The 25901-nt window shown below is 34.4% G+C and overlaps 1 protein-coding gene, 1 non-coding gene and 1 pseudogene across 3 annotated transcripts in view; 1 reads left to right on the forward strand and 2 right to left on the reverse strand.

The window, feature by feature from the left end:
* Positions 1-319: 319 nt before the first annotated feature.
* On the reverse strand, positions 320-422 carry LOC149535443 (U6 spliceosomal RNA). Its single transcript, XR_016358289.1, has one exon. It is a non-coding gene; the product is annotated as a U6 spliceosomal RNA (small nuclear RNA).
* Positions 423-2184: 1762 nt separating this feature from the next.
* LOC149535444 (uncharacterized) overlaps positions 2185-25901 on the reverse strand; it is a 68773-nt gene continuing 45056 nt past the window's right edge. The window contains exons 2-7 of one of the 2 annotated variants that reach the window (XM_089803646.1): positions 7130-7440; positions 6715-6839; positions 5300-5345; positions 5062-5161; positions 4907-4975; positions 2185-3601 (exon numbers count right to left, since the gene is read on the reverse strand). In XM_089803646.1, coding sequence (XP_089659772.1) covers positions 2543-3601; positions 4907-4975; positions 5062-5161; positions 5300-5345; positions 6715-6839; positions 7130-7440 — 1710 coding nt within the window. In that variant the 3' untranslated portion in view covers positions 2185-2542. Of the gene's footprint in view, positions 3602-4906; positions 4976-5061; positions 5162-5299; positions 5355-6714; positions 6840-7129; positions 7441-25901 lie in introns of both variants that reach the window. The other variant, XM_089803645.1, reaches the window with a different exon arrangement.
* On the forward strand, positions 8932-23960 carry LOC149535445 (uncharacterized; annotated as a pseudogene).

The raw sequence follows: 25901 nt of genomic DNA on the forward strand, positions 1-25901 counted from the left end.
TTGCTATAAGACCAAAATATAATTAACCACAATTGCACATAAGCAATTTCTATAATTTATCCCAGTATTGACATGATATAATGGTTAAGTTATGGAGGTGGAGGTGTTCTTCCAATCAAGGTTCAAATCCCAACCCATAAACTAATATTTTATTAGAATTCTAAATTTATTTTATTAAATGTATTCAATTTCTCTTTATGGAGAAAAACACAATATTATTTTTAGGTATGTAGTGTTCTTTTGTTTTTCACATCTTTTTTCCTCTTGTTATGCAAATTACTTCTAATTATTTTATTTTGATTGTTTTTGGAGAAGTATCCAATCTTTTTATATGTTCTTGATTTATGTGTAGCATCCTTACATATGGGTCATGCTAAATTTCTTTATATCATTCTAATTTTTTCGGATGTCTCCCAAGAGACAATCTTTTTATATGTTATAATGGTACGAGTCACAAGATTTATACTTGTCTGTATCATAGACTTTAAAGTAATTCGACTTAATTCTTTTAAAATAATGTGATATTGGTCTTTCTCCACCCATAAAGGTTGTGTACCCACAAATTTAGAATGTGATAAGACAAGTACATAAAAGGTTTAGGGTTATAATATTGTAGTTAATTTAGTTCAAGTCATCAGGTTGCGAAATCATTTTCCTTTTTTTTTTTGAAGAAGAAGAATTGAACGTGGCATTATATAGGTACGTACAACACGACTTTTACCATTACACCAAATGTCTTTTGGCTGCAAAATTAAAATTGAAAAGAGCTGTAAATTGTGTGATATATATTTTCTAAAAGTGAATGCCCCCAGAACTCTTAAGAGAAATACATGAATATTTTTCTTGTACTCATATCTTGACATGCTATTAGCCATCCGTATCCAACGGAGTCACAATGGCAATAAGTTGTGTGATATATATTTTCTAAAAGTGAATGTGCCCAGAACTCTTAAGTGACTGTGTATCTTGCATGTGCTGATATTGACATGCTATTAGATATCCAATCACACCAGTAAATTGTGTAATAGATATTTACTACAATTGAATGTGCCCAGCACTCTTAAGAGAACTACATGAATATTTTGCATGTGCTGATATGTTAACATGCTATTCGACATCCCAATTCAACGAGTCCACAAAATCAAATATTTCTCATCTTATGCATGCATGTTTCAAAATTTGAAGCTTGAACAACTCTCTGATAAACCAAGTTGGATACATGGCATGATTGAATTTACTCCAAAATTAAAACCATGGTTATGAAGATGGGGCTAGAGTTATTGATTAGGGATTTCAGTCATTTAATTTACCTAACATAGATATATGACTATATACCCAAGATGTGATTTAAACCCTATTTGGGTGAAGAGCAACATGTATATTAAAACCTTAAAGTATTAACCATGTTATAACCAATTGATCATTCCAAGACATAACTTAAACCATAATTGGGTGAATGCAAATATATATATTGGAATCCATCATCATTTCATTATAATCAATTGATCATCATACATGACAAGTCTAGAACTGAAAAAACTTTGAACCTTAATTACATAAAAGAATGAGAATGTCAATAACATGATCATAATAAACCTGAAACTCTTATGCACTCTATGGATTATCGTGCTAAATATTTTAACTTGTGGTAAAGTTTTGTCAGGTGTAAACAACTGACTTTTTCCTTTTTACAAGGAGCTGAATGGACTTAGGATTTCTGCAAACCTTCTTGGCAATGGCAACAAAACATGAATTGGCCAGCTTTCTTAAGCATCCCCTGCAAACCTCCTTGACAATGATGGTAATACATGAATTGGAGAGTTTTCTTAAGCATCCTCTGTAAACCTTCTTGACAATGGTAATAATACATGAATTGGTGAGCTTTCTTAAGCATCACTGCAATGATATGCACGCACTTGATAGCTCTCAGCGAAATTTGACAGAAAGAAGCTTATTTGTACTCAATGCACAATTTGATACAGATGCAAATTTTAAGATGGAACGAGGCAAGACACATCAATTCTGGAAGCAAAAAGTTCCACTTCAATGCACCAACAAATGATGTCTCGCAAGTTCATTCACAAATCCCCCATTAATAACTACATAACCATCAAAGACAGTATACGTGAAAACAAGCACAGAAAATGCAAGTGTGCCAAAGAATAATAGTGTGAATCTGGTGAATTCCTGGCCAATGTAGCATAGAGTATCAAATTAATATTAAATCGCAGTCAAGCAAAAACATATATGGTACACACTACTTTCCACCATGGAGAATGATGTTATAGTTTGTACATGAATTAAAACACCAAAGATCATACAAGATCAGACATACAATTAAATATATTACAGATTCATTAATTTTAACAAAATTTGAATGTAAAATGCAACCCTTTCTATTATTTTCATAAGAAAATGGATTTGCCAATTGTCCATTAGATTCCCAAAAAATTAGAGAATTTCCCAAATTGGCAATAGCAAGACTAGAAATGTTCTTGCCCACTTTATGGTATTAAGCATCGACCTATCTTTCTCAGTGATATTATACAATCTCCCCTTCCTCTATCTCTCCTTCCTCAAGGTTGTCATCTCTTCTCTCTATCTCTCCTATAGAAACCTTCCCTTTAGCATCGACTTCATCTAAATCTGTATCAATAATATCATCTCCACTTTTCCCTATCTCACCCATGGGAACCTTCTCTTCAGCATCAACTTCATCTAAATCTGTATCAAAATCATCATCTCTGCTGCTTTCCATCTCACACATGGCAACCTCCTTTGTCATGGCATCTTCATTTAAATTTTCCTGCTCTTCGCTAATACTATAAGTTGATTTCAAATTTGACAAATATTGTCTTTCATCCTGCTGTTCTGGATTGGCATCTGGTGCTTCCCGAGTCCAGTGAAAGAATTTCAAGGGCTTATTTGACCATTCAGTGAAAAACTTGTTGTTAACCATAAACCTGAATACCTGCAGTAGGTGGCTCTTTTCCTTCTTAATTTCTCCACTAAGCAGTTTCTCAAGAAGTGTAGGTTTCCTTTTCGGAAGCTTTGAAGTTACAGTAGTTCTCGTTGAAGGCTCACAAGCCACAGTAGTTCCTTTACGAGTAGCATTTGATCCACGGACATGAAGGTATGTACAGCGTTTACCTTTCAAGCAACGTCCCCGTTGGAAGAATATACAGACTTTTTGGCCTTTCTCAGCCTTGAGAACCTCATCAACTAATATGTCCTCTGTTTTGATATTTAGCTGTGAAGCATTGTCTTTGGTCTTGCAATTCTCATCAGCTCTGGCTGGAATAAGAGACAAGGAATTATCTTCCGAGCACAAAACTTCAGGACTGTGATCATCTGTATTACCTCCTTCTTGAGTTTGGTCTGTCTTGAAGCTTCTTACATCATTTAGAACGGACCTTGGCGATGTCAAATCATTTATTCTGGGTATCTTCATGGATGAGTTTTCTGATCTGTTTGGCTTACCGAAATTGTTACGATTTACCCCTGTGCCACCTTTTTGCAGGGCATCTGAGAGATAATGAAATGGAACTTCAGCTACTGGAAAACCTAACTCTGCCTGTCTAGCAAGAATCTCCTTCATGCGCTGGAAATGTAACAATAAAGGCATGTCATAAACTATATCGATAAATTACATTCATGATATAAGCATTTGATGGCCATACTTCGTGCAAAAAGGAATAGTGTGTAAGCAATATAACAATTATTTTGTAGGTGCATGTAACAGGGATTCCTCAAATTTGAACCTCAATCGGAATAAGAGAAATAATATATTTTCAAATTGACAGCTAACAATACCCTCCCCATTTTTGTGCAGCACTTAAGAAGAAACCCAGATCTCTAAAAGAACAAGTATAAATGATGAATATATGTTGAGCAATAAAGAAGATCTACTAAAACTACTACAAGTTATGCAGCACGTTTCTTGACATAATGCATGATAAACATTTCTCATATAAAGAAATGAAGCCCATCCAGTAAGGACCTTAAATATTGAGGAGGAAATTAATGAAGCCCATCCATTTGCAACTGCAATGACACAATCAGGTATACATATCTATGTCATAATTAAAAGGACTCAACTCCTACAGTGAATGAACAACCTAACAAATAGAATGTTTGTCTGTAGCAAAAGACCCACACACTGTAATAAGGCAAAATATCACAATAACAACAAATCCACTTTATAAGAAATTTATTGCAATTTTAGAGTAAACCAATTCATGATTCACAGCAAAAGGGTAGCCAGACTTCTCATTTAAAATCTGAAAAGGATCATCATGCTGAAATAAGGTCTATTCTGAATCAGATTATATGTCTCTGATTTGGCAATTATCTGGTATTTCTTGGGAAAATAAGTTTTGTAGGAGCTCCAAAGTGCAAAAGGGAGGATCCATACAGCACACAATAAGTTGCCAGAGGCCACATACTAGAAAGATTTAAGGAAATCTCCACATATCATATACAGAGGAGCAAAACACAAACTTATTTGACAGTCACTAAACTTATTTGATTCTAGTTCCAAAATATTTCTGTTTATATATGTACAGAAACTGCATGGTAGAGCAGCTAGGTGAATAGGTAGGATAAGGCTAGTGGTTGATACATCTTAATGATTAGACTTCTACTGTTAATCTATATCTTTGCTTGTATAAATAGCCTATGTTTCAATAGTACAAGTATCTTTACTTAACAAACAATATATAAATAAATGACAATAAGAATGTAATTTATCAGTGTCTCAAATACATACATCACAGACCCTCTAAACATAACAAAACATGGAATCAAATGTTAAATGCCCATCTGTCTAAACTTTAATGCTTTCTTGCTTGCAAATTGAACAGCTTTTTATAGCATTATGAGCCAGAGGTAAATTTCTTCTACTTGCCTCACGACGTATCTTTGAATCATCATCTATAAGCTCACCCCTGGCCCTTCTTTCTTGCATCTCCTGAGCCTGAACCAAGGTAATTCATGCTAAACCTGTGATTTACATAAATACAGCATACCCTAAATTATAGGAAAATTAACTTATAGCCATACCTTGCGCTTTATATTTGCTTCTATTGGATAATTTCTTTTGCGCTCATCACGCCACTGCTGGATTTCAACAATAGACTCCTTGGACTTTGGCGGAGCAGCCCTATATAGCATACATCAATCAACAGAAGAGAAATTATAAGTTGGATAAAGTCATGACAGCACACTGAAACCTGATCGAGCAAAAGATGCTACCATCAAAAGAGTGAAGTGTCATGCATCAGATCAGAAAATGGTTCACCTTTTTGAACTCTCATTCCCATGATGAACCAACTTATGCTCCTTTACTATTTTCCCTACATGCAAGATAAATGAGACTATAGTTGAAAAGCTCAAGCTCAGCAAGCCTAAAAAATTTTGAAACTCAGGGAAAAACTCAACAAACACATGAGAAATTTATTGAACATTTAGAAATACATATTTCTAAAATATTCTCCAAAATTCCAAATGCTGCACATTTTTACTAGATAAAGAAATATATGACACCATGTGGACCACAAGCCTACTCTTTCTTGTCAAATCCAAATCCAACACTCAGCTTTCCATGGATGGTTCTTCCCAAGAATATTTCAATTCTCTAATTAGACAATTCATTTACTTTATAATTTATTTTAAAATGAATTTTAAATGGATGTAAAATATTGATAACATAGATATTGACAGCATTCTAATAGATTAATTACATATTCAAACAAACATATCAAAAGATATATCCAAATTATTAAAAAGACCGCAACATGAATTAACAAATTTTTGAGAAAATTCAAAAAACTAATAAATTACAAATATTGAAATCTTAATAATTTTATCAAACAGATTATAGGACGGTACCCATGAATCACAAGTCCTTTTCCTAAAGGGTCGACCAATCATATTCAATAATGTAATTTTAAAAAAAAGTTATTATCTGCACCAATTAATCTCCAAGCCTTCAGTGATTTAAATGTGTCAAACATTGCCGTGCCTTCTTTCAATAAGCTTGAGCAATTAGCACAATATAAAAAACATGCCCAATTTCAGTTTGTAATAGGCAACTCCATTTCCTGGTTTAATTTATTCATGCCAAGGACTAGGTCGTGTGTCACAGATATGCATCTTAAAATGCATCATAACTTTGAAAAATATATGTTTTGCTTATTGCACTTTTTATACTAATTTCAGCAAGTTCTCAGGCAATTTTTGGCAATTGTTTGACAAAAATTGCAGCAAGCTTTAAATGAAATGTGGGCCAAGGCATTTGGCAATTAACTTGCCACCATTAATGGCACATGAGTACTTGCACATCCAGCAAGTAGTCAGAGAGATTTTCTACTATAAATGAAATAAAACAATCCTTGCATCAAGCTCTATATATTTGCTCTTCAACATAACAACAATATTGTTCCAAAGTAAACAATGACAGTAACAGATATAAAATAACTAAATATCAGTAATTCATTGGCAGTAGAACTGTATCTGGGGTATCCAATATATACATCAGAGTTACATTAAAAAGTGAGGCATTTATAGCATTTGGAAGCACAGACTTATTTAAAACAATAAAATCAGAAAAATTATCTAATTTTTTAAACTACCTGATTCTCTTTGTTGATACCTAAAGTACATATCTTGTCACAATATAAAATCACACTTGAATATTGAGATACAAATACTGACCAGAGGCCTCAGATGAACAATTTTCCTCATCGCATTTGAGGTGACATTTAATATGTCCTTCCATATGATTTTTACTATCAACGGTACGATCAGAATTCTTGCAGACCAGTGCAGCTGCCTGCAACCTGCCATGAGAACAAGATCAGAAGAGCAGATATTATCTCTCAATCAAATGATATTGCCACTGACATTCAGTGTCCTCAAATTTTAAACTCAATATTTATCATTTGTAGTGTCAGTTCAGTATGAATGAGACCAATATAAACCAAAAACTCCAACGAGGCGTCTAACAAGATAACAAACTCGTCTGCTTATACAGTTCACCTGGAACAGGAAAATAGGAAATGCAAAAGCAATCAAGAGATCTGACAGCAGAAAAACAATATAATGAATGGTGATCTTATGTAGCACACACCTTGGACCTCCTCCAGCATCCTTCCGAAACCTGGAAGGCCCGTGGTTAAATATCCTATTTGGAGGAAAATGTGTCATGGGAGATCCAATTTTCAATCTTCCATCAGCTTGCTCTGGGTTAAGACAAGAGGATTCAGTTTTCCATTTTGGATAAGATTCTCCAGCTTCTGTCCATCTACCACAATGTGGGCTCACCCTGCTACCACCTATCCTAGAGGAGTTCCCTCTATCACACACCCCATTTTGGAACTGCTGAATATCATTTCTAGTACAGGAATTTCTCTTCATGCCACCATGCTCGCTGGAATTGCTCTGCAACATGATCAACATCCAAAATAAACCAAGGAAAATTTCAGCCCTTAAATTACTCTAACAAAAATAGACCCTCAATATAATAATATGATATTTATTGTATGAAACCTGAACATTCTACAGATGCACTAATGAAATCGATACATATGAGCTGCCAAAAACAACTTGCGACAGTTTTCCAGCATTTGTAATAACACTGAAACTTCAGGCTCACAATTTTGCACCTAGAAACAAATTCAACTAAAAATATTATGCAATATGCATCTTAAATCAATTCTAATTACAAATCAAATCACTTGACACACAGCATTACCAAATTACAAGTAATATGCACTTCAATTTATTAAAAAAACTCAATAAGCTCAAGCATCATTATCTTCCTGCTAAAATTTCTCTGAGTGACATTATTCATTATAGGAATTGGGTTATGGACATCAGCTCCGTTTCCCAATTTAGAGAAATAAAATGTGTACTTAAGAATAAAGCAGTTAAATTAGAGTAACTTGTTGTAGGAAGCAAGACTGCTATATCAGGTCAATGGTATGCAATGAGGATCAAAAAGAACAATACCAAATCTAGGCAAGCAATGAGGATCACAAGAGTTGGATCCTTATTCTTGAATATGAATTTGAATCCTTAATTTCCTTCTAATAGTATTGAAAATTTTATTCCTAAATTGCCTCTTCTTTCTGCTATCACTTAAAACAGCTACTTGTTCATTCAAAACTTCTGTGTGGTAACCCATCTTCCTACTGGTAACTTCCATCCTTCAATAACTTTGTTACCTACTTCTGTATACTTTTATTTAGTTTCATTGCTTCGATTTGCTCCAAAATTAAACATTGATGACACCCACTGTCATAGGCTATTGCAAGTCATTGCAGTTGGCTTCACCATCATATACTGGTGGTAGTCACCATAGACAATAAAGTAACATCCCATCATCAAAAATAACTATCATTAGTAGAATGGAAATTATATTACTTTATTAACTAAAACAAAAATTTCAGTTCTTTCCATCAATCTCCTAGTTTTAATTTCTTTTTCATCAGACTTTTTAGCACCATATGACCTCTACTCAGTACGATCACCAGTATCATCTACACTCAATTAATGGCTCACTAAAGTTGTCATTAAAGCTATTAGACACACTTTACACCCAATGGAATGGATTCTTTATGTTGAAGTGTAGCTTCAGTCGGAGTGAAGTACTCATTATATTGAGTATATGTATTCATGATTTTACATGAACATTTGTTTTATGTCTTATATTCTTGATAAGAATTTTATATATATATTTATTTATAAATGGCATTCTTTAACTAATCGGGCTCTTATCATAAGAAGAGACAAATTGAAAGTGTTTATTAATCCACTGAATGATTATTTGTTATGATCAAATCTTATGTCCATGTAGGGACATGACCCTACGTGGCCATTGGCCACGTAGAGTCATGTCTCTACGGGGACATAATACTTCACATATTTAATATGGAGACATCGGTGAAGTCTGATATCATTCACAAGGCATATTCAGTCTCAGCAATCACTCTCTTCAACAAACAAGGATATCGATCAAATCGTATTTGTTCATTCTCCATCACTGTCCAGTTACAAAGATCTGCACAGGAAGAACGGCACAGTACATACTATCAGATTGGTAAGTAATTCTGAGTCAATTCAATCTGTAATAACATTTCGGGTCTCCATCAGAGATCCTGATCTTTTACATGGTATCAGAGCCATCCTGATAGGGAATTCTATTCTTCAGAATTAAAATTAAAATCTCAGATTTATCAATATTTAGAATTTTATCCTCAAATTCAAAATGGTTAATCATGTAAGATTAGAGGATAGACTTGAGGGAGCATCAAATCTTTCATCATGGAAAATTTGAGTCATGATAGTACTAAGAGAAATGGAGTTAGAGGATTACATAGAATCAAACAAATCAACACCTGAAAATGATCCAGATAAAACAACATGGAAAAGGCACAACAACAAGGCCATTAAAATTATTGTAGACTCAGTAAAGGATCATATTCTTCTGTCTATATCCAGTCTTAAAACTGCCTTTGAGATGTTCTCTACTATCAAGAACACTTTTGAAATCAACAATACTAGTAGACTACTAACTTTAAAGCAAGATCTCCTATATATAAAAATGAACAATGGGGAGTCAATTATGTCCTATTTTCTAAGAATCTCTGAGTTAAAAGATCAACTTGCAACAATTGGAAGTCAAGTTGATGACAAAGAACTTAGCATCATAGCAATAAAGGACTTCCACTATCTCGGGAAACCTTTATTCGTAGTCTAAGCTCCCAATCTGACCTTCCTAAATTTGAATTACTCAAAAATGAATGCACTCAAGAAGAATTGAGATTAATTTCCAGAGGAATCAGCATAAATCAAGAGAGAGGTATTCAAGCTCTTCATGCTAATACAAACAATAAAGAAAAGAAAGGTAAATTCAAACGTAATAGGAAGGAATTCAACAAATCATATAAGAAACGAGATTGGTCAAAAGTACAATGTTTCAAATGTCACAAATTTGACCACACTCACAACTTCTGCCCTAAACGAAAGAAAATTCAAGCAGCCCTAGCAGAAATCAAAGAAGAGAAAGAGGAAAAAGAAGAAAACCTTGCATTTTATCTAGCTCTCTCAAGTGAATTAAACTCAAAAAAAACACCTGGATTATAGATAGTGGAGCATCACGTCATATACTCCTCTGAAGAAGTAACCATTGGAGACAATTCTACACATCTGGTTAAAGGTATTGGATCATGTTCAATTAAGCTAAATTCAGGGATTACTCTCCAACTTAAAAATGTTTTATATGTACCTGGTATAAAAAGAAATTTGGTCTCTATCTCTAATCTTGTTGATCAAGGATACAGAATCACTTTTCAAGAGGATAGAGTTCTATCTTGGCCAAAGAACTCCAACATCAAGAAAGCTATATCTATTGGATTTAGAGATGGAAGTTTATGTAAACTTTGTAACCAGCAAAATTTAGCCCTAAGTCATGAAACATCAAATTTGACCGAAATTTGGCATAGGAGACTAGGTCAACTTCATTTTTGTGCATTGTCATCAATAGAGAAAATTGTAAAAGGATTACCTAGTCTCAAAAATGATCACTTAGGCATCTGCAAAGGATGTGCCCTAGGCAAGAACACCAAGAAATCCTTTCCTAAGAGCATACACAAATCAAAATTTGTACTTGAAATTATTCACACTGACTTATGTGGTCCTATGACTATACCTTCCCTAAATGGGTGCCTCTATTATGTGATTTTTATTGATGACTATTCTAGAAGAACTTGGATCTACTTCCTCAAACAAAAGGAATCAACTGAAGTATTATCTAAATTCAAAGAATTCAAAGCACTAGTTGAAAACCAGTCTGGACAAAAAATGAAACACTAAGATCAGACAATGGAGCTGAATACATCTCTGAAATGTTCAAAGATTTTTGCATTACTGTTGGGATTAAGAGGGAGTTTTTTGTACCATATAATCCTCAACAAAATGGAGTTGCAAAATGTAAAAATGGATCAATTATTGAATCAGCCAAAGCAATGATGCATGACCAAAATCTTCATACTTCCTTTTGGGTTGAAGCTTCTACTACTACGGTTTATATTCAAAATAGATGTCCTCACTCAATATTAGAAAACACCACTCCTGAAGAAGTATTTTCGGGTATCAAACCAAATCTAAGTTACCTAATAATATTTGGGTGTCCTGTTTATATTCATATTCCTAAAGAGAAAAGAACAAAATTAGAACCCTCTAGAAAGAAGGGAATACTCATTGGATACAGTGATGTCTTGTTTTGTTTCATCTTAGTCACTGTTTGGTGCTCCTGCTTTTGCTGGCTCTTTTGTCTGTATGCTCAATCCCATAAACCCTTTGTGGTTTTTTTTGTTGATGTTAATATTATTATCTTATCTTATCAAACAAACCTTGGAAAGAAGCAATGATTGAAGAATATCAATAAATACTAAAAAAAGATATGTGGGATGTTGTACCCAGACCTCAGAACAAATCAGTTGTCTCTTCTAAGTGGCTATACAAAATCAAGCATGCACCTGACAGCAGCATTAAAAAATACAAAGCCAGATTTGTGGCGCACGGGTTATCACAAAAAGAAGGAATCAATTATGAAAAAACTTTTGCTCCAGTTGAGAGGTACACATTTGTTAGGACTATCTTAGCAATTGTAGCATCCAAAGGATGGAAAATTCATCAAATGGATGTTAAACAAGCATTTTTAAATGGTGAAATTGAAGAAGTTTATATTGAGCAACCAGAAGGGTTCATCACTCATGACAAAAATTCCCACGATGGCCTTAAACATGCACCCAAGGCATGGTATGAAAGAATACACAACTACCTAACAAAGTTAGGATATTCTAAGAAACAAAGTTAGGATATTCTAGGAACAAAGCTGATCCAAACATATACTTCAAAATAAATGGTGATGACATGATTAGTCTTGTGTTATATGTTGATGATTTGTTAATAACAGCTGAAGAACATCTTATAAACAAGTGCAAACAAGAACTAACGGCAAAGTTTGATATGAAAGATCTAGCTAGGTTTTCTTCACTACTTCCTAGGACTAGAAGTTTGGCAAAAGGGGAACTACATTTCCCTAAATCAAGGAAAATACACTATTGATATCTTAATGAAATTTGGAATGATGTATCATAAACCAGGTACTACTCCTATGGAAGTCAACTTACATAAGCTGAAGGGTGATATGATCAAATCTGAATCTACCGATCCTACTTACTATAGGCAAATCATTGGATCATTAATGTATTTGGTGAACACTTGTCCTGATATATGTTATGCTACTAATACCTTAAGTCAATTAATATGTGAACCAAAGAGGATACATCTAATGGCAGCCAAATATATCTTAAGATATCTAAGAGGTACAATTGATATGGGACTCAAATATGATCAAGTCGAAATCAATCTTCATGGATATTCAAATTCTGATTGAGCAAGCAGCTCTACTAAACATAAAAGTACTATAGGATGTTGCTTCAGTCTCAGATCTGGGATGATTTCTTGGTTCAACAGAAAACAATCCTCAGTTGCATTAAGCTCCACTGAAGCAGACTATATAGCATCCTCCATGGGAGCCAGAGAAGTTGTATGGTTACGAAAATTGCTATTTGGATTTTAAGAAGCCCTTGAAGCCAACAATCATTCACTGCAATAATCAGAATTGTATCAAGCTTTCAGCTAATCCAGTTTTTCACAATTGATCTAAGCATATTGAAATACCTTATCATTACATTAGGGATAGGATATGGTAGATCGAGGTGTTATCAAACTGGATTACATAAGTATAAATGAACAAACTGCGGATGTCTTTACCAAACCTCTTGCCAAAGTAAAATTGGAATACTTCAAAGAAAAACTTGGTTTGATTAAATTGTAATGTTAAATATTGAATTTAAGTTCCAATTTTATATTTGTTTATGCTTCTAAAGTTGTCTAGTTGCATCAAATATGTAATGAAAGGTGACAATCTTTCATGGACATATATATTCAGAAGGTAATCTTTGTAAGGTGACGATCTTACAAATGATAGGCCTATTATTATGACAGTTTTGTTTCGGATACGCCAGAAGCCATTGATAGCAAAAGTATTATGATTACTCTAGATATTGTTTTGGACAATTAGAGATCATAATACATGTTATGATAGTGTTCGTAACATTGTAATTATAATTATTTGACAAGTCACTATTTCAGAGTGTTAAAGTCAGATAAAGTGTTGTGTATAGATATCTTTGATACTGATATCATGTATGATTTTTATCACTTCTCCCTTGCTAAGAGGGAGTGTTGAAGTGTAGCTTTAGTCAAAGTAAAGTACTCAGTATATTGAGTACATGTATTCATGATTTAACATGAACATTTGTTTTGTCTTATATTCTTGATAAGAATTATATATATACACATGTTTATTTATATATATATATATATATATGACATTCCTTAACTGATTGGACTCTTAGCATAAGAAGAGACAAACTGAATGTGTTTATTAATCCATCGAATGATTATCGATTATGTTATGATCAAATGTTATGTCCACATAGGGACATGACCCTACGTGGCCATTGGCCACGTAGAGTCACGTCTCTACGGGGACATAATACTTTACATATTCAATATGGAGACATCGGCGTAGTCTGATATCATTCACAAGGCATATTCAGTCTCAGCAATCACTCTCTTCAACAAACAAGGATATCGATAAAATCATATTTGTTCATTCTCCATTACTGTCCAATTACAAAGATCTGCATAGGAAGAACAACACAGTACATACTATCAGATTGGTAAGTAATTCTGAGTCAATTCAATCTATAATAACATTTCGTGTCTCTATCAGAGATCCGGATCTTTTACACCTTAGAATGAAGTCTTAGCAGTGCTTTTTAATATTTGTTGCCTCTTTACCACATCTACATGACAACAACACAAAATTGTAGTAAGATAAGGAGGCAGAAGGATAAGAGACCAAAAGAATAACTAGATAGTCCTAAAATTAATGAACACGGATAAATATTAAAAACACATTTAAACTAAGGAACAGATAAGATCTGAACTATCTGTGACAAATTATAGAATGAAAAATTACTTGATCATAGATGATCATAGATCTTCCCCAGAGTCAAAATGCTTGGCCATAAAAACTTCTTGATTACAACAAAGGCATGATTGATATTATAAATTCACTATTTCAACAGAAAGTCCATAGAAAATCACTCTGTCCCATACCTCTCTAACTGGAAACACAAAAATCTTGTTTGCTCATCCTCCTCCCTCACCCTTCTATTAGAATATATAGTCCACCAATATAACTGAAGGTGGGGGTGAATCAATTATCAAATTAATATCACTATTATCAACCTTATTAACCATATGAGCAATACAATCAAAAACCATAACAAGATACTCCTGCACAATAACAACAGATATGTTAACTAGGGAAACCCTTGATCAAAGGGAAAACCCCAGTGGAGATGGTACCCACAAGATGGTGTACTAATATAAATATTCCTTGTTAGAGGATGGACCATGTTAGGAGTCAATAACAACATTTAGTACATATCAGTCCCTGTTAGGAGACTTTGAATCCCTATTAGGAGATTCCAACCCTGTTAGGAGTTGTGGAAGACAGTTGGACTCACTGCCCAAACAACTTCAAGGGCAAGATCAATGAAGCCAATGTCCAAATGATCTTTGTATTATTCCTTGCAGAATAATAGAAATGAATAGTATAGCTCCTTCCCCTTTCTGTCCTATCAACCGGACTTTTGCTCCTTCAAATCTTGTAATCAAATCGATCTCTGTATTATTCCTTGCAGAATAATAGAAATGAATAGTATTGCTCTTTCCCCTTTCTGTCCTATCAACTGGACTTTTGCTCCTTCAGATCTTGTAATCAAATCACAAATCTCACATCCAATAATCTCTTGGATCGCTTACTCGCATTCAGTAAACACTCTACTCCTTTTCGCACCTCACATACACTTCAATCTTACAATCATGTTATAAACAAGGAAAACATCTTTCCTTTATACCATATCTTCAAAATAATTCATCCATATTGCCTGCCCAATCTGCATGAGTATATGCACATAGAGTGCAATCACTCAATCTATCATACCAAATTCCATAGTCAAATCTTCCTTTCAAATATCTAAATATCCTCTTTACTACTGCATAATGATACTCTTTAGGATCAGCTTGAAATCCAGCTACGATCCCAACTACATTTGCTATATCTAGTCTGGTGTGAATCAGATATTGCAAACCCCCAATCATGGATCTGTATTTCTTCTACTCAACTCTAGGTGTCTCATCCTTGCTAGATAACTTGTGACCAATTATCATAGGTGTACCAACAGGTTTATAACTTTCCAATCCAAATCTCTTCAACAAATTTTTCCAGTACTTAGCTTGTAAAATGAAAATACCATCATTGTTTTGCACAATCTACAATTCTAGGAAAAACTTCATTTCTCCTATCATACTCATTTCAAACTCATTCTTCATCTCTTCAACAAATTTATCACTTGCTTCATCATTACCTCCAAATATTATGTCATCAACAAATATTACTATTATCAACAAACCATTTTCAATTTCTCTCAAATACAAGTTACTCTCTATCGTACCTTTAACAAATCCAAGCTTTGTCAAATACTTGCCCAACCTTGCACACCAGGTTCTAGGTGCTTGCTTCAGACCATATAGAGCTTTCTTCAGTCTACATACCATCTCTTTATCTTCTATCAGAGGAAAACCTTCAGGCTGCTCAATGTATACCTCTTCTTCAAGTTCTCCATTCAGGAAAGCTGATTTAACATCCATCTGATATACTTTGAACTTCTTATTTACTGCATAAGCCAAGAACATTCTTACTGCTTCCATCCTAGCTACAGGGGTATATGTCTCCTCATAGTCTATGCCCTCTTGCTGTGAGTAATCTTTGCATACAAGTCTGGCCTTGTTTCTCACAACTTCATGTTGTTCATTCATCTTATTTTTTAATACCCATTTGGTTTCTATCACATTCTTGTCTTTAGGTCTAGAAACTAACTCCCATGTTTCATTCTTCACAATCTGATCCAGTTCTTCTTTCATTACTTGAATCCAATGACCATCTTTACATGCTTCATCTGCACTTTTAGGTTCAACTTGAGAACTCAAACGTAATTCCTCATTACCTCTGTTTCTTGTCATCACACCTTTGTCTTTACTTTCAATTATCTACTCTGGAGGGTAATTCTTTGTCATGTTTCTGTTAGAGGTAGGAGTTGACATCTCTAACTATTATCTCATCTCTAGGTTCAGTCCTCTATTCTCCTCTTTGCTCAACAGTTTGTACATCATTTTGCAAATCATTGTTAGTCTCAAAGAAAACTTCAATATTCTTTCTAACAATTCCAGAATTATCTTCTTCATCAAAATTGTAATCTAACATCCTTTCCTTAGTTCCAAACTTTTCATCAATCTTTACATTTGTGCACTCAACTATTGTCTTGGTTCTGAGATTAAAAAATCTCTCTGTCTTACTTTTCAATGAATAGCCAAGAAACATACCTTCATCGCTTCTTGGATCAAACTTACCAATATCATCATCTCTCTTAATATAACACTTGCTTCCAAATATTCTGAAATACTTAATTGATGGTGAATGACCAAACCATAATTCATAAGGGGTCTTGCTCATACCTTTTCTAATCTGTGTACACTGTTGTATTGATTGCTTCTCTCAAAATGTCTTGGATACATCGTTCTCAAACAACATCGTTCTTGCTGCCTCTAAAACTGATTTGTTCATTCTTTCTGCAATCCCATTTTGCTCAAGAGTCTTGGGTGAAGATAACTGTCTTTTTATTCCATTCTCTTTGCAAAACATGTTAAACTCTCTAGAGGTAAATTCTCCTCCTCTATCAGATCTCAAACACTTTATCTTAACACCAAATTCATTCTCAACTCTATTCTTAAATATCTTAAACTTCTCAAAAGCTTCAGATTTTTCTATAAGAAATGCTACCCACATCATTCTAGTGAAATCATCAACAAAAATCATGAAATACCTTTCACCATAGAATCCTCTTGTTCTATTAAGACCACTCAAATCTGTATGAACAATTTCCAGCTTCTCTATCGTAGTGAACTTCTTGCTGGGAAAAGATACTTTCTTTTGTTTAGCCAAAATACAGTCTTTACAAATAACATTAGTAGGCTTTATTATCTTAGGCAAGTCTCTAACTACAAACGTGCTACTAACTTTCACAATATTATCAAAGTTTATATAACAAAATCTCCTATTCCATAACCAACTATTTATCCACTTTAGCAACCAAACATGTCATTTCAGTGGGATTCAACTGAAATACATTACCTTTGGACCTAGTTCCAGGTCCAATCATCTTACCATCTTTATCCTTGATAGTGCAAGACTTTTCTATGAATTGCAATTGATATCCTTTGTCCACCAACTGTCCAACACTAAAAACAAATTATGCTTTAATCCATCAACAAAATAAGCATCCTCAGTGTTAGTTCTTCCATCTAAAGTGATAGATCCAATCCCTGTAATATGACAAGCTGCATTGTTACCAACTCTAACAATACCTCCATCATAGTTCCTGACTTTAACAAACTTATTCATATCACCAGTCATGTGATGTGAACCACTGTCTATTATACAATCACATTTCTTTTCAACTTAGGAAACTAGAGCCTTTTCTTCTCTAGTTTCTCTATCAGGATCATCTTCATTAATAGCTACAAATCCTAGCTCATCATCACTTTCACTCTGAACTTTTTCATCCGATTCTTCTTCTTCTTCATTAGCATACAAGTAATTCCTAGGTCTCCTAGGATCGAACTTTCCTTTATATTTTTTCTCTTTTAGGACATTTAGATGCATAATGACCAAACTCATTACATGTCCAACATTTAAAGATATTCTAACCATCTTTTTCTCTTCTCACAAGAAGTGCTATACCTTGTTCAATCTTCTTGTCTTCATTAGATTTGATTCTGCTGCTACTAGCAAAATCTCCATGTGTACTTGTGCTTCTAGGTAGGCTTGGCCGAACATTTAGGGCACTGAAGGTTGTCTCAACTCTAGTCAAATCTCCAGATTATCTCAGTCCTACTTCTATTGCTTCCAATCTTCCAAGCAATGTCTCCCTGGGAAACTCCTTAGTACAAGGGATTAGTAGTTCAATCATCTAAGCTACTTGCTTGAATGGTGATGTTAAAGTTTTTAAAATCTTCCACACCACTTCATCTTCTTCCTTGGTTCCACCATATGACTTGATTCTTCAACAATTTCAAATATCCTACCAATATAGCTTCTTGCAAATTCATCTTCCAACATTTTAGCATCTTGAAATGCACATATCCAATTCTGCAATCTTACTCTTTTTGTATGTGTATCACCTTCAAAAATAGATTCTAAAGTTATCCAAAACTTATGAGATGTTTGAAATGACTTTACTTGACTGTATTCATTCTCTGGAACAGCTAATAGTAAAGCTTCTCTAACTCTCATGTTGCACATGAATAGATCTCTCTCTGCTTCACTGCATTCTTCAAGTTTCCCTTCTACAATTTCCTTTTCACTCTTTGTCAAGAGCCAATAACTTGGACCCATGCATAACAGATGAGTCTTCATCTTCTCCTTCCAACTATCATAGTTGGCCCCATCAAATCTAGGACTATCCTTTCTAAAAAGATTTGTCATCGATCTCTCAAAGATGTTAAGCTTATCCTTCAAGGACCTAATGCTCTGATACTAATTGTTAGAATATATAGTCTGCTAATATAACTAGGGGAGGTGAATCAGTTATCCAGTTAATATCACAATTATCAACCTTATTAAACTTCAACCATATGAGCAATATAATCAAAAACCACAACAAGATACTCATGCACAATAACACCAACTATGTTAACTAGGGAAACCCTTGATCAAAAGGAAAACCCCGATGGGGAGAGTACCCGTAAGATGATGTACTAATATAAATATTTCTTGTTAGAGGATGGACCCTGTTAGGAGTCAATAACAACATTCAGTACATATCAATCCCTGTTAGGAGATTCCAACCCTATTAGGAGTTGTGGAAGACAGTTGGATCCACTGCCCAAACAGCTTCAAGGGCAAGATCAATAAACCCATTGTCCAAATGATCTTTGTATTATTCCTTGCAGAATAATAGAAATGAATAGTACTACTCCTTCCTCTTTCTGTCATGTCAATCGGACTTCTACTCCTTCTGATATTGTAATCATATCACAAATCTCGCATCCAATAATCCCTTGAATCGCTTACTCGCATTTAGTAAGCACTCTACTCCTTTTCACACTTTACATACACTTCAATCTTACAATCATGTTATAAACAAGGAAAACATCTTTCCTTTATACCGTATCTTCAAAATTATTCCTTGAGTCGACCTTGAGGCTTGATAATTAATTAATTTACAATTACAATAGCATTGTCGGCTCACAGTCTACACAACTTCTCACACGTGCGACACTAGGGCTTGCGCATCTACTGACATCATCATCAGACTATCATAAGTCACTGGCTGACCGCACATCAATAGATTATCATTGCCAAAGGATATAATGCAAACATCAAAAACCGCTTCTCAGGTACTATGACTTTGTACTGCTCTCTATAAATCAAGTACAACTTTCGTACATCTTTTACTTACGTGCTGCGCATTGAACCATGTCATCAGGACATAGTGAAGAACATGTCCATGAATGCACATCACCAAACAATCAAGACATTGCCCATACAATTAAGATCTTTATCTGCTACTCTGTCAATCTTCACAGACTTACTGCTATGTTGACATCAATGACAAACACAGTCATGAATGCAACATGTCAATACTCTCCAATGCTTAGGATACTCCCCCAAAGGAATATCATCAGCATTCATGCTAAAACCTTCTCCAAGACTCATTTGGGAATAATTACTGTAAAGAATGGTTATCCAATTCAATGAAGGAAAATCCCACAATCCGCTTGAGTTCCAAGTGCTTCCTGAGAATTACATTTCCAGGATGTTTCACAAAGGGGCCTAGTAGCAAGCCTAAGCAGACTCATGCCTAACCCTCTTTCTCATATCCTCCCAGGAATACCCAAACCCTTCTACATCTGGAACCAACAGACAAAACAAAAAGAGTAAACTAATACTCAGATCTCATTTTGTTCACCCTTCAAATTGGTTTGCACTAAAGCTAATTGCAAGTATTTCAAGGGAGCCCTTCATACACAATTCCTAGGCCATTTCTATGTCATTAAATTTATCTTTTCCTGAAAAGGAGATTTTGTTTACTTCTTTATCTAATAAAACTAGTGCTTAAATAAAAGAATATAAATAACAGTGCATAGTAAATAGAGTAATAGAAGTATCTTTATTCATGTGAAGTTTTTACACATAAGTAGACCAAGGATAATCAGCCAAAGAACAAACAACCTTCTTTGACAATGAGAAGCCTAATTTAAGAATGTGACATCACCAAGCAAAAGACAACTGTCAATAGCTACTAAAATTAACTCCTAAGAACTACCCACAAGTTGTCAAGTAAATAATACGTGGTTAAGTACACTATACAAATTAACAAAACACTGCAAAGTTTTTCTACACTAACTACATCATCCCAAAAAAGAAAATCCAAACCAATGAATAGGGAACAAGAGATTGAGTACTATCTGATAAGATTTTCCAAACTCATGATGGCACTTGATAGGTAGAACCAAGAATTGATGATTCCCTCATACAGCTAGAATGACCCAATCAAAACCTAAGCTTTCCATGAGTGAACATACCATAACGAAGAAGGGACAAAGGTCCTAGAAATGTTATGCTTCTAGCACCACTAATTATAAATCAACAATGGCAAGAGAGGAAAACTTAAGCATACATATCTAAATGCAAAGCATGGTATGGATAATGTAGTTAACTACCATATTATTCAATGAACTATTTCAGAGGACCAAACAAACAAGAAGTGGTCAAATCTCAATATGCATTGGACACTTGAAATGTTGCATCATGTTCATCAGTAAACCCAAACAATACTTCAGGCACTATAAAAATAATCCCATCAAGAAAACAATAAATCTTCTTTAGTCGTCCCAAAGACAAGGCAAAGGCCTTCTCCCGACTTGCCAACATGTTGAAATAACTCCCTATTGTTATCAAGTCCAGAGTCTAAGGAAGAGCCAAGGGCAAAAGGCTACAAGAATGCCACAAAAGATGCAATGAGTGTTTTAGCAACAGAATGGAAGGAACCAGAGTAGACAAGAGAAACTAGAGATTGGTCAGGGTAAACCTAAGTCATAGGGTTAGCCAAATTTTCAGCTCCAGGTTTGAAATTTGGTGAAACCATAAAAAATGCAAAAAATTCACTCAAATTCGTCCTAAATTCGTACGGAAATAATTTTTCCAGTTTTCTGGGGAAAAAACTTGTAAAATCATGCCCTTTGTCTACTAAAACTCAACCCACTAAAGCTCACTAGGGCAAAACGATTGTGCTCCATTTCTTGGTGTTTGCTGCTTGAATTTTGTCAGCTGAAGGTCGCACCTCCATGCTCCATTTTCGACTATCTCCATGCTCACATGTCTCCATCTTGCTGCAGCAATGACCAACGATTGCTCCAGCATGGTCAACGATCGATGACATACAAAACGTAGATGGCCTTGTAATCTTTATTGTTTGGACTTTAATACTTACGGTTTGCACATGGATTTGGTTTGAATATTTTACTATAAATACAAGTCCAAGACCAATTACGGTATACGGTTTGAAGTTTTTGACAACATTATTATAATAATAAAATATGACTTCTTTTATTAGATTTTAATATTTGATAAAATTATAGTAATACATATTAAATGTTATTTTTATTCTTTTTAATCAAAGAAAACATTAATAATAAATAGTATAATAATAATAAAATTATAAATATGCGCATATACATGATAATAATAAATAGACTCATAAACATATAATAATAATAGATAAACTTATAAACATATAATAATAAATAGTATGTATTTAAATATTTTTTGAAATTAAATTTGTGAATTTAATGTCAATTTTTTTTTGAATTTTTTGACTTGTCGAATTTCATTCTAACTTCATAGTTGTCAAACTTGAACCCAAACCTTGTGACTTAGGGGTAAATAATGGTAGACCAAAGGATAGATGACCATATATTAGTAACAAAAGAGCAGAAATGACTAGATCATACAGAGGCCACAAATTGAACAATTGGCTAACAGTTAGAAGGTCATAGAATAGAGTAAGGGAAGACTGTGAGGTAAAGAAGTTTCTGAAGAAATTGTATGGTTTTGTAACTTGCAAGCATCGTATGGTCCGAGATGGAATTGTCTATAGCTGTCATATGATGACGAGTATTTCATGCATGTCAACATATGATTATCATACATTCGAATCCATCTTTTCTTTGAGTGTTGTAAATCAACATACAAGGATTCGGCTGGGTGGTTGAGTAAAGAGATTTATCATCATGAAGATTTAATATGACTACCCCTCAAATGTCATATGGTGGGGTCTTTTTCAACCATTTTACAATGAAAAAAATGAGAACTCAATCAAGTTTATTTTGGTTTTCTTTTCTTACCCATTTTTAAATCGCTTTTACCTTCAACAATTTGTTATGAATCAATGGGCCCTTGGTTTGCTGGTGAAGTTGAATGGTCCACAGAGTAGCCCACTAAAGATCAAGTCTTGTTGAGTGCAAAGCCCTAAAACTATAAGGGATGAAGCTGGAATTGCGCACCACACCAGGCAGATTTTGTAGAATGGATTCCTCTCAATCATTGGCTCTTAGCTGAAGAGGTTTCAACCTAAGACTTGTGCTCCCATATCGACGAGCAAAAACGTGTTGTGGATAATACAAAAGCTTCCATCACCTTATTTTCCTCTGAATTTATTATTTTCTCTTTGACCCACTCTAAGGTACTTTTCCTATTTTTGTCGTCTTCTTGTGAAGTCCACTCCAATTTAACTTCAATGTCATTTCAAAAGTATACAACACAAATATGGTCCTCCTTACCATTCATTAGAACCAATGTTGCCTGGGGACACTTCCCCGCCTACATAAACATCATCCTAGTAACAAAAATGGTGCAAGGACTCAAGGACAGCCAAGGGGTGTCCCCCTCGGGCCCTCCCTCTCCTCCTCCCTATTTTCTGCAAAACTATGGGAAACATTTCCAAAAATTTGGGTACCCACCTCCCCCTGCCTGGGACATTTGAGACATTACTCGACCATCCAGGGGACGGTTGGGTGCCACTTAAAAACACAAAAAAATACTCTTTTTTTGCTGCATTGTATGGCTCTGAGTTTAGTTTTTGAAAAGCATACAAGGCAGTAAAAACAGAGCCCAAGTAATAATATTATGGCTTTGTGTTTTAGTTTTGAGTTTTGTGATCTTTGGAGGTATTGTAGTGCAGTTAGCATGGATCGCCTATCACCCCCACAAGCCAATATACAGTGTAGATTAGGCCTCTCTTTCCAACCTCAGCATTTCATGTATTACTGAATATAAGGATGAGTTTCAACATCACAGCCCACAACACAAATGACTGCAATGGGATATATTATGCTAAGAGTACCAAAGGATCACAAGGGCTTATGTTGCTCCATTTTATCAGGGGCTCAAGAATATATTCCAAGGCCTATTTTGACTGGGCATTATGTTTCTTGGAGGAGGAAGATTGGAGAGATTTGATACAAGAGAGTTTCTTTAGAGTTGGGGAATCGGGGCTAAAATTATTTGCTAGAACTAGGCACACAATTAGCAGTCTGCTCCTTATAATATGATAATCAGCTGTCATTGTAAGGTTCAGATGAATGGTGGATCTGGTTCCTTCTTAAAGATGCAGTGTATACTTCTGACGTAGTGAGTTTTTATGTAAAAAACAAGCCATATGTTTGGTTACATATTGATATTGTTAAAACGACAGAATAGAAAAAAGAGTTTTGCAGCCATAATTTTAATGTAATGATAGGATGCTATTTGAATCAATAAACTTATTTTTTTTAATTTATAGTAATAATTCTTACAAACTTCAATCAATATTGATAAGAAAATGTTAAAGTTCTATAATGTATATCCATGTTTTCATATGAATATAATGTATATGTGCATGCTCTATCCATGTTTTATATGAACATTCAAAATTTCCCTAAATATTTAAAATTTTCCCTATATTTAAATTTGTTAGAACCGTAAATTAAAATCTCTCCGAGAAGTGGCAGATATCTCTACTTCTCACAAGAACTTTTCCAAAATGAGAAAACTTAAAGTTTTGTAGCGACAAATTCAAGCCGAGAAGACCTTAAATTCTCACTGAAAAGTTGGCCACTTCTCTGTGATAAATTGCAAACTTCTCACGATAACTTGACCACTTCTCTTGGGTGGCACCAGTAAAACTGCGAAACCCAGCGACTTGCCCATTCATTGGTTGTTTTGCAATCTTGAGTGTTTTGACAAGAGGAGGGTGGTTTCGGCAGAGAAATATAGTTTTTGGCAGCCTTGTAGATAGATCACAAGTTGATTCGAAGCAGATTCCGGATTCCCAAGTAAGTTTTCTAAAAAAAAATCTTTTAGTGGGTAGGGGAAGAGGAAGATGTAGATTAGTGTATATTTTACTTAACATTTGTATTTGCTTACCTTTTTACAAAGACAATTTTCCATTTCTAGTTTGCTTTAGAGTTCAAAGTCTCTGAATATAGCCGCCAGCCATTGACATTCCACATTAGGATGCAACTTTGTTACATATTGCATTTATATATATCTAGATCAGTTTGTTTGATTTGTTTACTCATTTACTGACAATTATATGCATATCCTTATTGTAAATTGCAAAAAAATGCATTTCTAATTAAATTTACGTCATTTTTAAATTCCCAATATTTCCCTGAGAAGTTGTCAATTTATCTCTGATATTTGCCAAGAACTTTAACTTTTGCCTCGCAAATAAATGGCAGAGAACAAGATTTTGAACTATGGTTAGAACAATGGTGGATAGAGGACAGTTTGGAGGGTTCCAAGATGTTCTCCTTTGTTTAATTCTGAAATGGAATAAAGAACACTTCAAAAATATTTTTGAGGAAAAACTTAAAGTGGAAATGATAATCCAGAACCTAAATTATGGAGTTATAAGATCGGGAGAATGGATAGTGAAATCTATCACAAGGAAAACATTTGTTATTTAAATATGAAAGTTTATTAGCTAAAGAAGAAACATTCAGGAGGCAAATATCAAGATAATCTTGGCTATCAGATAGCGAAAAAAAAAAACCAAATTCTTTCATAACAGTACTAAGAACAGAAGAAACGTAAACAGAATTCTGAAAATTATAAATACATGAGGTGAGATCATAGATGAACCTCAAAACTTAACCAAGGAATTTGTTGATTTCTATGCAAAGCAAACACTCTCAATAACTGGGAGGGTTCTAATATCCAGCCCCAACAACTACTCAATGCTATCCCTAAACTTATAACTGATAAAAACAACTGGCTCCTCAATACTAAGCTCGCCTTTAAAGAAATCAAAACTGTTATATTCTAACTCCACCCTGACAAAGCATCTAGCCCAGATGGCTTTCAGGAAGCCTTTTCCAGAAACGTTGGGTCTTTCTAGGATAGGAACTTTGGGAAGCCATTGAAGCCACGAAAAATTCAGATTGGTTGCTCAAAAATTCAGATTGGTTGCTCAAAGGGATTAATAATACCTTCTTGACACTTATTCCCAAGAAAGCTAACTATGAGGAATTGGGAGACTTTATAGCCACATCCTTGTGTAATACAATCTATAAGATCCTTAGTTTTGCCC

Source organism: Cupressus sempervirens, chromosome 10 (assembly GCF_028749045.1).
Source record: "Cupressus sempervirens isolate cs-2001-9-10 chromosome 10, ASM2874904v1, whole genome shotgun sequence".
NCBI classification, from domain to species: domain Eukaryota; kingdom Viridiplantae; phylum Streptophyta; class Pinopsida; order Cupressales; family Cupressaceae; genus Cupressus; species Cupressus sempervirens.